We start from the raw sequence: 18,635 nt of genomic DNA, 5'->3' as shown, positions 1-18,635 counted from the left end.
CCTTCGCAATGCCTACCATTTGATTCGAATCCGAGCTGGTGATGAATGGAAAACAGCCTTTAGGACTCCCCTTGGCCATTTTGAATACTTGGTTATGCCCTTTGGCCTGACTAATGCCCCAGCAGTTTTTCAAGCTCTGGTGAACGATGTCCTCCGAGACTTGATTAACCGCTCCGTTTTTGTGTATCTGGATGATATCCTGATTTTCTCCCGCAACCCGGAGGAACATGTGGTTCACGTCAGACAAGTGCTCCAGCGCCTTCTTGAAAACAAGCTCTACATTAAAGCTGAAAAATGTGAGTTCCATGTTCAGTCCACAAGGTTTCTCGGTTTCATCATTGAGAGTGGTCAGGTGAAGGCAGACCCCGAAAAGGTGCGAGCTGTGGTGGACTGGCCACAACCAACCTCAGTTAAACGTCTCCAGGGCTTTCTGGGCTTTGCAAACTTTTACCGCCGGTTCATCCGGAACTACAGTCAAGTGGTCGCACCCCTCACAAGACTCACATCTCCATCTATCCCATTCACTTGGACGGCAGAGACTGACACGGCTTTCAAGGAGCTTAAGAGACGTTTTACCACAGCCCCTGTCCTGATTCATCCTGACCCCTCACGCCAGTTCATCCTGGAAGTTGATGCCTCAGAGTCTGGAGTGGGGGCTGTACTATCCCAGCGTTCTGCCAAGGACCAGAAGCTCCATCCATGTGCGTTCTTCTCATATCGGCTACAACCTGCTGAGCGCAATTATGATGTAGGTAATAGGGAACTGCTGGCAGTCAAACTCGCTCTGGAAGAATGGAGGCACTGGCTTGAGGGAGCAGAACACCCCTTCATCATCTGGACAGACCATAAAAACCTGACCTACATTCAGTCTGCAAAGCGCCTCAATTCCCGTCAGGCCCGGTGGGCTTTGTTTTTTGGTCGATTCCGCTTCACACTGACCTACCGTCCAGGATCCCGCAACATCAAACCGGATGCCCTGTCACGTCAATTCACTTCGGAGGGTCCCACCAGTCCTGAGCCTATTCTTCCGGCCTCGTGTGTGGTGGCCACAGTGACTTGGGAGATAGAGTCGGTGGTCCGAAGGGCTCAGCAAGACCAACCAGACCCGGGTAATGGTCCTGATAACCGCCTTTTTGTGCCTGATGCTGTACGTTCACAGGTTCTTCTGTGGGCACACGCTTCCCTATTTGCCTGCCACCCAGGAGTTGGTCGCACCATGACTCTCCTCATGCGACACTTTTGGTGGCCTACCATGGATGCTGATACCCGTGCTTTTGTGTCTGCCTGTACTGTGTGTGCCCGTGGAAAATCCTCCAATCGACCACCTGCCGGCCTACTCCATCCTTTGCCAGTCCCAAGCCGCCCCTGGTCTCATATTTCACTGGATTTTGTCACTGGCCTCCCGCCTTCTCAGGGAAATTCGGTTATCCACACTATAGTGGACAGATTTTCCAAATCAGTGCATTTTGTGGCTCTACCCAAACTCCCCACATCCCTGGAAACAGCCAACCTCATGGTCCAGCATGTGTTCCGTCTTCATGGTATTCCTTCAGATGTGGTCTCTGATAGAGGGCCTCAGTTTACTTCAGAGGTTTGGAAGGCTTTCTGTCGGGCTATTGGAGCCACTGTGAGTCTGACTTCGGGTTATCACCCTCAGTCTAATGGGCAAACCGAACGGGCAAATCAAGACCTAGAAGCGGCCCTCCGATGTGTCGTTGCTAAGAACCCCTCCTCTTGGAGCACCCACCTGGTATGGGTTGAGTATGCCCACAACTCATTACCCTGTGCAGCTACTGGAGTGTCACCATTTGAGGTATCCTTGGGATACCTACCTCCGTTGTTTCCTGCTGAGGAAGATGACATCTCCGTACCTTCAGTAGAGGCTCATATGCGGCGTTGCCGCAAGGTGTGGAAAGATGCTCGTGCTGCCCTCCTCCGCTCTGTGGACCGAAATCGTCGATATGCTGACCGACACCGAAGTACGGCCCCTGTATACCATCCTGGTCAGCAGGTGTGGCTTTCCTCTAAAGACCTCCCCCTGAAGGTGGACTCTAAGAAACTTGCACCCCGGTATGTTGGCCCTTATGAAATCATTTCCATCATCAATCCAACAGTAGTTAAACTCAAATTACCTGCACGCTGGAGGATCCATCCCACCTTCCATGTCTCTCAACTGAAGCCTGTTTCAACCAGCCCACTGTCTCCCCCTGACACGCCCCCTCCTCCCCCCCGTGTCATCGATGACCACCCAGCCTACACGGTCCGGCGACTGCTGGATGTGCGCCGTCGGGGTAGAGGTCTACAGTACCTGGTGGACTGGGAGGGGTATGGACCTGAGGAGCGTTGCTGGGTGCCACGCAGCTTCATCCTGGACCCTTCCCTCATCTTGGCCTTTCACCGCAGTCACCCGGGCAAGCCTGGGGGATCGCCTGGAGGCGTTCCTTGAGGGGGGGGGGGCACTGTCACAGTCAGTCTGTCTGTTTTTCTCTGTGTGTCTTTGGGAGAGTGGGCGTGTTTTGGGCGTAGGCTTGGCTCCAGCTCTCAGCCTGACACAGCTGATCCCAGCACCCTAATCACTCACCTGCCTGCCATCAACTCATCACCTGCAGCCTACAAATGTTTGGACTCCACTCGGCGCGATTGCCAGATCGTTTCACCTCTGCCTTCAGTTCCCTACTTGCCGTGTGTGCCTGCCTCAGCCTGCTAGTCTCGGCCTGCTAGCCTCGGCCTGCTAGCCACAGCCTGCTAGCCACAGCCTGCTAGCCTCAGCCTGCTAGCCTCAGTGTGCTCTCCTGGACTGCAAAGCCTAGGACTACAAGCTGCCTCGTTTTCCCTCAGGTTTTATTAATAATAACCCTTGAACACGATTTCAGCTTGTCTTTACTGCATTTGGGTCCACCCATTTTACCCCCCCCCCCCCGTGACAAAAAATCCTTTATAAATATATTTATTGAATAATACTTCAACAAAATATTAATGTAAGTTCATCAACTGTGAAAAGAAATGCAACAATGCAATATTCAGTGTTGACAGATAGATTTTTTTGTGGACATGTTCCATAAATATTGATGTTAAAGATTTCTTTTTTTGTGAAGAATTGTTTAGAATTAAGTTCATGAATCCAGATGGATCTCTATCACAATCCCCAAAGGGAGCACTTTAAGTTGATGATTTCTTCTATGTGTAGAAAACTTTATTTATAATTGAATCACTTGTTTATTTTTCAACAAGTTTTTAGTTATTTTTATATCTTTTTTCCAAATAGTTCAATAAAGACCACTACAAATGAGCAGTGGTGGATAGAGTAGCCAGAAATTGTACTCAAGTAAGAGTACTGTTACTTTAGAGATTTATTACTCAAGTAAAAGTAAGAAGTAGTCACCCAAATATTTACTTGAGTAAAAGTAAAAAGTATGTTGTGAAAAAACTACTCAAGTACTGAGTAACTGATGAGTAACCTGATTAAGGCAACAAATAATGCACAAAAACATAACAATAGCAATGAGCAAATTCAGAGCCAGGAATATCTCTTAAGCAACTAAACAATAATATATATTAAAAAATTGTACATTAAAATACAAAAAATTAAGGCACATTGAGCCACAATAACTTAACAGCACCATAGCCTCAGTAGGCATTCATTGATTGATTGATTGATTGATTGAAACTTGTATTAGTAGATTGCACAGTACAGTACATATTCCGTACAATTGACCACTAAATGGTAACACCACAAAACGTTTTTCAACGTTTATCAATTACTTAATAAATGACCAAGTCGAGGTGATCTACCTCATATATACATATACATACACACACACATCATATATATATATATATATATATATATATATATATATATATATATATATATATATATATATATACACATATATATATACAGTATATATACACACACATACATACATATATACAGTATATCCATCCATCCATCCATCCATTTTCTGCCGCTTATTCCCTTTTGGGGTCGCGGGGGGCGCTGGCGCCTATATTTATTTATTTTGCTGTTTTTGTTGACATGTTAAAGGTGTTTTAATGAATATACATGCATGTTTAACACATAGATTCCTATCTTTCATGAAGACAAGAATATAAGTTGGTGTATTACCTGATTCTGATGACTTGCATTGATTGGAATCAGATGTCCACGTTTTCAAATGGAGGAGAAAAAAAGTTCCTCTTTTCTGTCTAATACCACATGAAATTCGTTGGTTTTTGGCATCTCATTTGTCCAGCTTCCATATTCGTTTTTATAGACTTTACAAGAAATACATTGGCGGCAAACTCCGTAGCTTGCTAGCTTGTTTGCGCTGGCTTTCAGACTCTTATTTTGTTAGCGCAGGTGCAATGGAGCGGCACTTTTATTGTGAAGACAGGAACTGTGCGATCAGTCTTTAGGCTTTTGACGGATAGTACGGTTGAAATAAAAAGTGTCTTTTTTCCTTTACACTTTTGATTATTGATTGAAACTTGTATTAGTAGATTGCACAGTACAGAACATATTCCGTACAATTGACCACTAAATAGTAACACCCCAATAAGTTTTTCAACTTGTTTACGTCCGATTCGACATGTGACGGTCATGTGACCGCCTGGTTCTGTTTGATTGGTCCAACGTCACCAGTGACTGCATGTGATTGGTGAAACGCAGGCCTGTGTAGATCCTACGTTGAAGCTCTGTCATAAACAAACATTAACAGATCGATAAAAAAGAAGTAGCGAGTAGCGAGCCAAATGTAGATAAATGGAACGGAGTAAAAGTAGCGTTTCTTCTCTATAAATATACTCAAGTAAAAGTAAAAGTATGTTGCATAAAAACTACTCGTAGAAGTACAATTTATCCCAAAAGTTACTCAAGTAAATGTAACGGAGTAAATGTAGCGCGTTACTACCCACCTCTGCAAATGAGCAATATTTTGCACTGTTATACAATTTAATGAATCAGAAACTGATGAAATAGTGCTGTATTTTACTTCTTTATCTCTTTTTTTCAACCAAAAATGCTTTGTTCTGATTAGGGGGTACTTGAATTAAAAAAATGTTCACAGGGGCCACATCACTGAAAAAAGGTTGAGAACCACTGCACTACGCCATACCGCCCCTAATATAGGTTGATTGGCAACAGTTAATTGGCCCTAGTGTGTGAATGTGAGTGTGAATGTTGTCTGTCTACGTGTGTTGGCCCTGCGATGAGGTAGCGACTGTTTGGGGTGTACCCCGCCTTCCGCCCGATTGTAGCTGAGATAGGCACCAGCACCCTCCTCATAAGTTCATGCTTAAAGACAATTCTCATTTCCTCTGATTTGTGACTAAAGCTGTCCTATAGCAGTCTTTGAGCATAATGAAAAAAAAGACCGGATAGGACAGTTATAGTTTCTTCTCAGATTGTAGTACAGACAACTCAGTCCAATGTAGTAGTTGAGCATGCATAGCAAGTAGAGCTGTCCTATCTAGTCTGTTTTGCCAATTTGTATAAAAAAGTTTATTCTCAGACTTTTATCTAGTTCTTTGCACAGGTTAGGGTTAGGGTATGACTAAAGTTGTCCCATCTTATCTTTGAGTGAAAACGGATAAACACAAAACAAAAACAAAATAACACTAGATGTGAGGCTCTTCTCAGAGTAGAGTCTCCACTCTAGTCTGAGGAGAGACTATAGCTGTCCTATTGAGTCTTTTTTAATCATTACATGCTGAAGGACTAGATATGAGAGCTCTAGATGCTACTCATGCTCAAATACTAGATAGGACAGCGCTCATCTGAGTAAAGTCTCTGTTCTGAGAATAAGCTACGGCTGTCCTATCTAACCTTGAAGCCTGAGTAGAGACCCAAGATGTGTTAGGGTTAGACTTGAGCCTTCCCATCTCGTCTTTGAGCTTACACTAATGAAAAAAGACGAGATAGGACAGCCTTTGTCTGAGAATAGACACTAGTCTAGTCACAGGATATACTATATATGTCCTATCTGATCTTGTTTAACCATTGTAAGCTGAAAGACAAGATAGGACAGCTCTTGAGCACACGTTTCTTCTCATGCTCAAATACTAGATAGGAGATCTTTAGTCTGAGTAGACTCTACTTTAATTTGAGACAAGACTAGAGTTGTCCTTTTCAGACTTTTTTCAGTTTGTTCAAAGACATGTGAATGGGGCAGCTATATTTTTTACCCATGTTCAAATACTAAATAGAACAGCTATAGTCTATACGCAGACAAGAGCTGAGTCGAGTCTAAGTATAGTATCTACTGTAGCCTGAGTATAGACAAGAGCTGTCCCATCTAGTCTTTAAGCATTAGTAGAAACCCAAGCTGTCCCATATAGTATTTGAGCATTAACTGTTGAAAAAAGACTAGATAGGACAGCTGTTGTCCGAGTACTACATAAGTAAGTCTGAGAAATGACCGTCCAATTCATTCTTTGAGCATGATGAAAAAAATACTAGATAATGATAATAATAGTAGTAATAATGATAATAATAGTAATAATAATAATAATAGCAATAATAATAACATTAATAATACGTAAGTCAAAACAAGTTGTCCTAGTTTATCGGAAACCTTACAACACAAGTCTTATTTCACTACAGGAATTATAATAGCAGGTGTTGGTTTTGTGTAAAATAACAAGCCAGTCTTTAGAACACCTGTTTGAAAGAAACGGTTCCTCAAGGTCCATAGAGCCATGAATCATATCTCTTCCTGATCCAATGTTTTCCTCTACTGTCATGTGTTGCTTATATTTATTAGTTTCACAAACAGTAGTCGCACGTTGCTAATTTTCATTTGTTAGTAATTGTCATTCATTTATATTATTATTGATATTTTTCACAGCACCCTAAGGTCCGCAATGTTTTCAACCTGGATTTTCCGGACAGCAATTACCTGTCCAAAACGTTGACTGTTGTCTCGGGTCCTGATTGTGTCAATCTGACCTATCATAACTTCTTTGCCTCCAAAGATAAAATGACACAGGTAACAAGGCACAGACTGTTTTATTAACACCGCCTGCTTGAAACATCCAATATTCAGCTTTCTTTTTTTTAGCAGAAACAATACAGTTACTGTTGTTATTTGGTCAAACTCTACATGCATATACTGATCTCAATTGTTATCATTATGCCATTGCCCTCTAGTGGTGTGTTGGTGTCTTTCACATGCCATCAATGCTGTTTTTAAGAGTGATGACTTTGCAAACAGACCTGATGTTCTTGTTCAATGTGCCCCAGAATTGGGCGGATGACATTCTTGCAGTGGCCTACAATGCGGCTAGAATTAACGCCTGCAGGCAAGTTTTCCTGGACAAAATGTAAGTGGTGATTTAGGTCTCTTCTTAAGCTTTTTGTCTGCTGAGAGTTCAGTTTAAAGATGTTTTCCTACATCTTAGATATGTAGGGATTTGTCTTCATACCAACAAGGACGGCAAGATCCCGGTGAAAAAGTAGGTTGCAACAACTGTGAAAGTGTGTGTTCAAAGTTTTTCATATTGTCAAAATTGTTTTTGTCAGCGTTTACAAAATGTTCCCTGCTGATAAGAAGAGAGTGGAAAGTGCCCTGGTGTCTGCACATCTCCCCAAAGGAAAGGTTAAAAAAATATATGCATCTATAAATAGTCTTGCTAAAATGTCACTTCATCACCTGCGACACGGACTTTGTAACAACCTGTTAAGATCTTTCTGTTGCTTTTTTTATGTGCTGTCAATATATATTATTTTTACAGTATGAGAGCATGAAGCCTGATGTCTTCACTGAATCAGCCTTTAAGAATTTCCTGGCATATCTGTGTCCTCGCCCCGAAATCTATGAGATCTTCACTTGTTAGTAAGTCAAACCACAGCGAATCCAAATCTTCTCAACATCCTCTCAAACTTTTAACTTTTGTGATTGCACTTCACTTATCAACTGGGAGTTCTATTTCCAACTTCAAAGCTTAACACTAGCGGTGTCCTAATCTCATAATGTCACAATATCAGATATTGGTCCAATATCAGAAAAAAAACATATGTCAGCTTGTTTCCAAAATCTTCGATATAAGCTCTGGTACAAGCTGTCCGGTAGCATGTAAACATCTAAATGTCGTCCAATAAGTAAAAGTCATTAACAAAGGGTTTACAGTACTTGGTAGGTTATAAGCTACCAGGAGCTAGGATCTACTATACTCAAGCGCAAAGCACACAATAGCACACAAGCTAGACATACATGATAAGTGTCCTTAATTGAACATGCAGTCTAAAACATGCTATTTGTCAATATAAACATGTATCAAATATGTTAAGTTACATCCATCCATCCATCCATTTTCTACCGCTTATTCCCTTTTGGGGTTGCGGGGGGTGCTGGCGCCTATCTCAGCTACAATCGGGCGGAAGGCGGGGTACACCTTGGACAAGTCGCCACCTCATCGCAGTGTTAAGTTACATATTACTTAAATATACATTGGGGATTGCTCTAAAACTACAAACCCTGTTTCCATATGAGTTGCGAAATTGTGTAAGATGTAAATATAAACGGAATACAATGATTTGTAAATCATTTTCAACCCATATTCAGTTGAATATGCTACAAAGACAACATATTTGATGTTCAAACTGATGTCGATGTTGATGTTTTTTTTTGCAAATAATCATTAACTTTAGAATTCGATGCCAGCAACACGTAACAAAGAAGTTGGGAAATGTGGCAATAAATACTGATAAAGTTGAGGAATGCTCATCAAACACTTATTTGGAACATCCCACAGGTATGCAGGCTGATTGGGAACAGGTGGGTGCCATGATTGAGTTCAAAAGCAGCTTCCATGAAATGCTAAGTAATTCACAAACAAGGATGGGGTGAGGGTCACCACTTTGTAAGTAAATTGTCGAAAAGTTTTAGAACAGCATTTCTCAACGAGCTATTGCAAGGTAATTAGGGGTTTTACCATCTACGGTTTGTAAAATCATCAAAAGGTTCAGAGAATCTGGTGAAATCATTGCACGTAAGCGATGATATTACGGACCGTTAATCCCTCAGGCGGTACTGCATAAAAAACAGACATCAGTGTGTAAAGGATATCACCACATGGGATCAGGAACACTTCATAAAACCACTGTCAGTAACTACAGTTGGTTGCTACATCTGTAAGTGCAAGTTAAAACTCTGTTATGCAATGCAAAACCCATTTATCAACAACACTAAGGAACGCCGCTGGCTTTGCTGGGCCCGAGCTCATCTAAGATGGACTGATGCAAAGTGGAAAGGTGTTCTGTGATCTGACAAGTACACATTTCAAATTATATTTGGAAACTGTGGACGTGGTGTCCTCCGGAACAAAGAAGAAAATAACCATCCGGTTTGTTATAGGCGCAACTTCAAACGCCAGCATCTGTGATGGTATGGGGGTGTATTAGTGCCAAAGGCATGGGTAACTTACACATCTGTGAAGGCACCATTAATGCTGAATGGTCCATACAGGTTTTGGAGCAACATATGTTGTCATCCAAGTAACGTTATCATGGACGCCCCTGCTTATTTCAGCAAGACAATGCCAAGCCACGTGTTACAACAGCGTGGTTTAGTAGTAAAAGAGTGCGGGTACTTTCCTGCCCTGCCTGCAATCCAGACCTGTCTCCCATCAAAAATGTGTGGTGCATAATGATGCGTAAAATACGACAGCGGATACCCCGGACTGTTGAACGACTAAAGCTCTACATAAAACAAGAATGGGAAAGAATTCCACTTTCCAAGCTTCAACAATTACTTTCCTCAGTTCCCAAACGTTTATTGAGTGTTGTTAAAAGAAAAGGTGATGTAACACAGTGGTGAACATGCTCTTTCCCAACTACTTTGGCACGTGTTGCAGCCATGAAATTCTAAGTTCATTATTATGTGCAAAAAAAGAATAAAGTTTATGAGTTTGAACATCAAATATCTTATCTTTGTAGTGCATTCACCTGAATATCGGTTGAAAAGGATTTGCAAATCATTGTATTCCGTTTATATTTTCACATAACACAATTTCCCAACTCATATGGAAACGGGTTTTGTACAATGGAAGCTAAATTTCCCCTAATATGTCACAAAATAAGTGGTCAATTGGTACTTTTGTGTTCACATGCCGTTGACAATGTATGCGCTAGACTGCGTTCAACTTTTTTTTTAGAATCAGCTACTTTTGCGACAGCTGATGTGACTTTCTTCTCATTTGTTAAACCAAACAAACAGGAGAGCATTGTTCTTCATTGGATTTCATCATTGACATGATGTTGTATTGTAGCACAGTCAATTTCACATACATTTAAATTGGCCAACTCACGGAAAGATGTTTGGGTAAATCCATCTATCCATCCATTTTCAATTGCTTATTCCCTTTTGGGGTCACGGGGGGCGCTGGTGCCTATCTCAGCTACAATCGGGCGGAAGGCGGCGTACACCCTGGACTAGTCGCCACCTCATGTTTGGGTAAATGTTTGCCACATATGGATAATTTGCTGACGTCACACTTGAACAAAACGTCACACTTGAACAAAATTCAAAATGGACCTTTTGGAATAAATAGGAGGAAAGGCAAGATTGTTTTAAAAATATCTCTGCAATGCCTCTGTTGTTTGATTACACATTTTCGGGACTCAGGCAGATTACAAATACACATAAGCAGATACCAATATGTAAGAAAAGTTGGTTTTGCGTAATAGGTCCCATATAATGAATTATTGTGGTCTATAGGTATTGCCAAAAAAATACAATTCCACTTCAACTTAAAGACAGCATAAGTCCACTCAAGACATCCATTCATTCAACAATCAATTTCTACCGCTGGTGGGGGGTGCTGGTGCCTATCTCAGCTACCATCGGGCGGAAGGCGGCGTACACCCTGGACAAGTCGCAACCTCATCACAGGGCAAACACAGATAAACAGACAACATTCACACACTAGGGCCAATTTAGTGTGTCCAATCAACCTATCCCCAGGTACATATGTCTTTGGAGGTGGGAGGAAGCCGGAGTACCCGGAGGGAACCCACGCAGTCACGGAGAGGACATGCAAACGCAGTCACGGGGAGGACATGCAAACTCCACACAGAAAGATTGAACCCAGGACTACTCAGGACCTTCGTATTGTTAGACAGACGCATTAACCGCTTTTCCACCGTGCTGCCCCCACTCAAGACAGTTAACAATAAATAGTTTAACGTTTTTAATGCCTACAATTGTTGTCTTCCTATGATTTGTGCAGATATTGTATCCGATCAATTTTGGTATCGGCCAATACTCAGTGTGTTGATATCGGTATCGTTTCAGAAGGAAAAAAACTTGTATTGGGACACCCTATTCCATTCTATTCTATTCTACTGTACTCTATGTTATTCCATTCGATTCTACACGTCCAATTTATGTATGGCTATCCAGATGTTTAATTATCTGTTGATGCATAAAAGAACACCTTTGCGTTGTATCTGAGACGGCATTCCTGTTCCCTTCAGCTCCAACAAACCCACCATGACCAAAGAGCACTTCACCAAGTTCCTCAATGAGAAGCAAAGGGACTCTCGCCTCAATGAGGAACTGTTTCCACGACTGCGGCAGGACCAGATTCGAGCTTTGATGGTCAAATATGAACCCTGCAACACCAACTGTAACAGAGGTAATGTTCTTCTTTTTTTTTTCAGAGGAAAAGTTTTTTGAATTTTTTTCTTCATCAACAGGTCTGATTACTCCGGAAGGTCTTTTGTCCTTCCTCATGGGTCCAGAGACTTCCGTCGTCTTGCAAGACAGACTGGCCAAGTGTCAGGACATGACTCAGCCATTACCTCATTACTTCATCAAGTCCTCGCACAACACATACCTAACAGGTCACACTCCTAAACTTGAATATCTAGTCACCGTTTGATGCTCACTATAGTACTCTCTCACAGCTGGTCAATTTTCTGGTGTTTCTTCTCCGGAGATGTACCGCCAGTGTCTGCTGTCCGGGTGCCGGTGTCTGGAACTGGACTGCTGGAAAGGGAAACCGCCAGAGGAGGAGCCTATCATTACACACGGCTTCACAATGACCACTGAGATCCTGTTTAAGGTCTTTCATGTTACAGAACACAATTATATTTATTTGGTTGGAGACTTAATATTTATGTCATTAATAGACAATGCAACTCAGTATTGTAGAAGTTAACTCAGCAGGTGGAAGTGTCAGGTACATATTAAAGGGGAACTGAACTTTTTGGGGAATTTTGTCCATCATCCACAAACCCTATGTGAGTCAAGAACACATCTGTCCTTTCCCTTTTCTGTAGATTCTAAATGGTAAAAACTGCTTGTAAAAGACAGATAACAACGCAGGTAATGGGTTAGGGTTAGACAGAGACAGCCAGAAGCATTTCAGCGTTACTGTTATATTTTTATTAGGCTGACATCGGCAAATACGTTAACATTTTTAAAGCCAAGCTTGACTAGCACAATGGGACAGGCAGGACGGTCCTTAATCAAAACGATAACCTCACTCACGGTACCAACAGAATGGCAGCACAACACGTAGCAGGTGATTAAACACACTCAGGACTACTTCAAGTACAACTAGTACTACTAGGAGTGTCCCGATACGATATTGATATCAGTCATATATCAGCAAAAAAAAAAAAAAAAAGGCAAATATTGGGTGATATCGAACATCTAAAATCTCAAATATAAGCTCTAATACAAGCAACGCAAAGCTCAAGAGCCGGTTAACATCTAAATGCCATCCAATTTGCAAATAAAAAGTTTTTTTCTTGTATTTTAGTGACGTCATTTGTAAAAGATAAACATGGTAGGCCATGAGGAGCTAGCAGCTACACAACAACTAAGCACACCTTAGCACACAAGCTAGACTTACATAATGCCTGTCCTTAATTGAAAAATTCTACATTTGTCAATATATAAAAAGTATAAAACAATAATAGTTGCATTACTTAAGTGTAGTAGAAAATATCCGGTATCAAATGTGTCTCCATTATTCAAAGTACTGCATCATGAGCTTAAAGGTGAACTGCACTTTTTTATTAATTTTGCCTATCGTTTACAATCATTATTAGAGACAAAAGGACAACATGTTTTAATTTTCTTCCATTTCTAATATATAAAAATCAGCAATGCAGCACATGGGAGCAAATAATTCCACCTCTAAATACTATTAAAAATGCATTCAAAAACCATCAACAATACTTCATTTATGTTCTGTAAACCGTATAACAACCAAGATGTAGCGACATTGTTAGTGTAAGTGCGAACACTGAGGAACTATGTTTCTATCGTAGTGCTTCGGTGTTAGCCGTAAAAGATATCTGCGGCAAGAGATAAGCTCGCTTCTACAACAACACAAAATGTGTTTGAGTTTGTAATGCAGAACACAATGCCATAGGACACCAATTTGTACTGACTGAAAAACATGAAAAATTATATTACAGTATCTGTAAAGTATTAGCCAACATTTTATGGCTTAGTGGTTGTTAGAGTGTCCACCCTGAGATCGGTAGGTTGGGAGTTCAAACGCCGGCCGAGTCATACAAAAGACTTGGTTGTTTTTTTTTGTCTCTCTGTCTAATCCCCCTCTTAGCCCCACAATTTACCCCTCTGTCTTCCTTTTTTTCTCTTTCTATCCCCTCCTGCTCCAGCCCGGCTGCACCAAATGATAATATAAATACATTTAATAAAGTCACATTCAAATAAGACAACAAGAGAAGTATCCTACACTTCTCTTTTGTAAAGTAAATCTGAACAGCCGATATGGGCATCTACATCAACTATATGATTTGCCTGAGAAGCTGGACAGGACAAAAAAAAAAAAATAGGACCCATTGCCTCCCCGCTTGGCACTCAGCATCAAGGGTTTGGAATTGGAGGTTAAATCACCATAAATGATTCCCAGGCGCGGCACCGCTGCTGTCCACTGCTCCCCTTACTTCCCAGGGGGTGAACAAGGGGATGGGTCAATTGCAGAGGACAAATTTCACCACACCTAGTGTGTGTGTGACAATCATTGATACTTTAACTTAACTTAACATAACTTAACTTGTTTGTACACAGCTAGCTAGACAGTGTATGTACTGTAGTTATACTAACACACATGTTGTGCTGCGTAAATCATGATCAATATTAAAATGACTCACTCGATAGACAGTTGTTTGTCTGGTCCAGCTTGCCTGGGGATGTTTCCTGTCTATTTTGGGTAAGCAACCCATTTATGTCGAAATAGCTTGTGTCCAAGTTCCACATTTATAGCGTCGAAATCACTTTCACCTCACTCTCTCAGCTTCCGTCTGCGCCAATGTGTCACTCTTCCTTCATGCTCTCTTCTATAAGTAGCAGCATATTTAGCTGCAAAAGTATAAGGTTGTTAATCCTCTTTTGTCCAAAAATAGTCGTCTTCTATGTCTGTTACCAAGTCTGCAATGATTAGAAAACACAATGGTGTTTAATTCCAGAAGTAGGAACACACATTGTTGCCAGAAATCAGACACACGCTGCTATGGAAACAGAACTCAAATAAATAAATCATTTCCGTAAATGATTAAAATGATAAAAATACGGTAAATATTGAATAATGAGATATTGTTACGAACATGTCCGTTACTACATTATATATAGACTTGCAGTTTGTATATAAAACATTGCTGGAGGGTTTTGAAGTTATTTTAGAGCAGGGTTCACCAACCTTTTTGAAACCATGAGCTACTTCTTGGGTGCTGATTAATGTGAAAGGCTACCAGTTTGATACACACTTAAATAAATTGCCAGAAACAGCCAATTTGCTCAATTTGCCTTTAACTCTATGTTATTATTAATAACATGTGGAAACACTGATCATCTTAATGACTTCTCACAATAAATATATATTTTTGATGACATGTTTTAAATAGGTTAAAATTCTGTGTGGAGTTTGCATGTTCTCCCCGTGAATGCGTGGGTTCCCTCCGGGTACTCCGGCTTCCTCCCACTTCCAAAGACATGCACCTGGGGATAGGTTGATTGTCAACACTAAATTGGCCCAAGTGTGTGAATGTGAGTGTGAATGTTGTCCGTCTATCTGTGTTGGCCCTGCGATGAGGTGGCGACTTGTCCAGGGTGTACTCTGCATTCTGCCCGAATGTAGCTGAGATAGGCGCCAGCACCCCCCGCGACCCCAAAAGGGACTAAGCGGTAGAAAATGGATGGATGGATGGATAGATGGAAAGTCCAATCTGCTCTTTGTTAGAATATATAACAAATTGGACCAAGCTATATTTCTAACAAAGACGAATCATTATTTCTTCTAGATGTTCCAGAACAAAAATTTTAAAAGAAATTCAAAATACTTTGAAATAAGATTTGAATTTGATTCTACAGATTTTCTAGATTTGCCATAATAAATTTTTTGAATTTTAACCATAATAAGTTTGAAGAAATATTTCACAAATGTTCTTTGTCAAAAAAACAGAAGCTAAAATGAAGAATTACATTAAAATGTATTTTTTATTATTTATAATAAAAAAATAAATGTACTTGAACATTGATTTAAATTGTCAGGAAAGAGGAGGAAGGAATTTAAAAGGTAAAAAGGTATATGTGTTTAAAAATCCTAAAATCATTTTTAAGGTTGTATTTTTTCTCTAAAATTGTCTTTCTGAAAGTTATAAAAAGCAAAGTAAAAAAATGAATGAATGTTATTAATATCGTTTTTAATCATATTTATTTTATATTGTTTTTATATTGGTTTTATATGTATTTATTTATTATTATTTACTTTTAGTTTTTATTCAGTCATTGGTGTAGCTCAGGATAGTATTTGAATTTTGTTTTAATATTGTTGTGCAGCTCTTTGAAAACATTTTGTTGTTTAAATGTGCTATATAAATAAAGTGGATTGGATTGGATTGGATTTAAACAAGTGAAGACCAAATCATTAAAATATTTTCTTGGACTTTCAAATTCATTTTCAGTTTTGTCTCTCTTAGATATAAAAATGTCGAGCAAAGCGAGATCAGCTTGCTAGTAAATAAATATAATGTAAAAAATAGAGGCAGCTCACTGGTAAGTGCTGCTATTTGAGCTATTTTTAGAACAGGCCAGCAGGCGACTCATCTAGTCCTTACGGGCGACCTGGTGCCCGCGGACACCGCGTTGGTGACCCCTGTTTTAGAGGCTTTTGAATGCTCCAACGGTGACATTCATTAGCATCTTTCAAGCGTTTTTTATTATTTTTAAAATCGTACAAAAAAAAAGACGTCTTCTTGTCTCTCATAATGATTGTGAACAATAGGCTAAATTCCCAAGATACTGCAGTTCCCCTTTAACTTCATGATTTTTTGTGATCACTAGGTATTGCCAAAAACACTAATGGTAACACTTTAGTATGGAGAACATAGTCTAAGTAACAAAGTCTTAATTGAGAGTTATTTGGACACTACGGAAACATATAAGGGTTAGGGTTACTAATAAGAAATAATTCTGAGGTTATTGAGGGAACACTCTTAGTTAATGGCTTACTAGTTGTATAATAAGGCCATGCAGCATAAGGCATTAATAAGTACTCAATAATGACTAATTAAGAACCAATATGTTATCAATTTGCACGTTGATAAGCAACTAATAATGGTGAATATGTTCCCCATACTGAAGTGTTACCAAACTAATCAACAAAGCTTAAATATGTCATATCGGTAACGGCTACTACTCGTAGGTCCAATATTGGTATTGTATCCGGCCAGAAAAAGTTGTATTGAGACACCCCTGACTACTACTACTAACACTACTACTGGGGATAAAAAAAACAACAACAACTTAACGGTACAACAAACTCGTGAACTCTTGGAGAGTTACAAAAGTTCTGCAAGGCATGATAGGAAGACAATATCACAGTACTTTTTTACCATATCATGAAGTCATGTTTGTGTAGATTTGAAAATAATGGTTAGATATAAACAAATTATCCCTTAATTTAAAGAAAACAAAAGTTATGTTATTTGGCTATTCCAATCCAGGCCCAGAAATAAATAAAGATGACGTGATTCTAGAAACTGTGTCAGAAATTAAATTCTTAGGAGTCACTATTGATAATAAATTAAGCTGGAAACCACACATAAGACATATACAAAGCAAAATCTCCAAAAGCATCTCTATTATCAATAAATCCAAATTATTCTTAAATTACACAGCTCTGCATTTATTATATTGTTCATTGGTCTTGCCATATCTAAATTACGGCATAGAAATCTGGGGCAACAACTACAAAACGTCATTACATCCCCTGGTTACACTCCAAAAACGTGCAATAAGAATTCTACACAAGGTGGGGTATTGTGACCACACAAATATTTTATTTCCATCCATTCATCCATTTTCTACCGCTTATTCCCTTTTAGGGTCGCGGGGGGCGCTGGCGCCTATCTCAGCTACAATCGGGCGGAAGGCGGGGTACACCCTGGACAAGTCGCCAGCTCATCGCAGGGCCAACACAGATAGACAGACAACATTCACACTCACATTCCTTAAATTCTAAATTATTAAAACTGCCTGATCTAGTTGATTTTCATACAGCTCAATTACTATTTAAAGCAAACAAAAAGGTTCTACCTGCCAATATTCAAAAGCATTTCAAACACAGAGAAGGAGTTCATAATCTAAGGGGGTGTAGTATATTTACTATTCGAACAGTAAGATCTACGAGGAAAAGTTTGTGTGTGTCTGTGCGTGGAGTGAAACTTTGGAGCGGATTGGATGTGGGGTTCAAGCAATGTCCAAATGTCCATCAGTTCAAAACAAGTTACAAAAAAATGGTATGGGCAATGTATATGAATGTGAACATGGATGCCTAAGTGTTAAACTCCATCACTGGCTAATAATGATTATTATTATTATAATTATTGTTGTTATTGTCATCATCATCATCATCATCATCATCATCATTATTTTATATGTATTATTGTCATCATTTATTGTCATTGCTATTGCTATTGTTCATATTATTATTATTATTGTTATCATTATCGTTAATAATATTATTGTTGTAGTCATTGTTGTTACTATCATTATTATTATTATTACTTCTATGACATTACCTAACTAGTTAAAATATGTGAAATAGTATCAATAAGAGGAATACATTGATTTGTGTGTGTGTGTGTGTGTGTGTCTGTGTGTGTGTGCAATCCTATACGCAATTTGAGTAATACTAATATTCTGCAAATGTATAAACAAATATGAATTCTGACAAAAGAATTGGTGACGATGGAAACTAAGAAAAGGGATTTGGGTACACTATCTGGAGTACAGGGCAGGCGAGTGGGGGCTCTTTTGCTCGTGAATAACTCCTCTGGCAGGGGGCTCCCCTCGTCTCTTTTAAAGCACAGCATAGGACACATAGCAAGAGTGGTACTCAGGTCCTGTTGATCAGGGGCAGCAGCTCCACAGTCATATATCCACTAATAACCACTAGTAACACAGTCAAAATGAACGCTTGTTCCCATAGGCACCAAAAACTGTTAATAATGTATAGACAAAAGTGTATATTATATATACTATTATATATATAATATTTATATAGATGTGTGTCTGTGTGGGTGTATATATAAATGATAAATGGGTTGTACTTGTATAGCGCTTTTCTACCTTCAAGGTACTCAAAGCGCTTTG

At 39.8% G+C, this 18,635-nt stretch overlaps 1 protein-coding gene across 1 annotated transcript in view; it reads left to right on the top strand.

Moving 5' to 3' along the window:
• The window catches only part of plcb2 (phospholipase C, beta 2), a 77,443-nt gene that overhangs the window by 10,553 nt on the left and 48,255 nt on the right, over positions 1-18,635 (top strand). Inside the window, exons 4-11 of the mRNA XM_061895439.1 lie at positions 6,849-6,989; positions 7,244-7,323; positions 7,402-7,455; positions 7,523-7,598; positions 7,735-7,835; positions 11,477-11,637; positions 11,699-11,845; positions 11,909-12,066. Of these exons, the coding sequence (XP_061751423.1) occupies positions 6,849-6,989; positions 7,244-7,323; positions 7,402-7,455; positions 7,523-7,598; positions 7,735-7,835; positions 11,477-11,637; positions 11,699-11,845; positions 11,909-12,066 (918 nt within the window). The remainder of the gene's footprint in view (positions 1-6,848; positions 6,990-7,243; positions 7,324-7,401; positions 7,456-7,522; positions 7,599-7,734; positions 7,836-11,476; positions 11,638-11,698; positions 11,846-11,908; positions 12,067-18,635) is intronic.

This window comes from Nerophis ophidion, linkage group LG03 (genome assembly GCF_033978795.1).
Source record: "Nerophis ophidion isolate RoL-2023_Sa linkage group LG03, RoL_Noph_v1.0, whole genome shotgun sequence".
NCBI lineage: Eukaryota > Metazoa > Chordata > Actinopteri > Syngnathiformes > Syngnathidae > Nerophis > Nerophis ophidion.
Note: the sequence above shows the minus strand (reverse complement) of the source record. Positions and strands in the feature narration are given on the sequence as shown.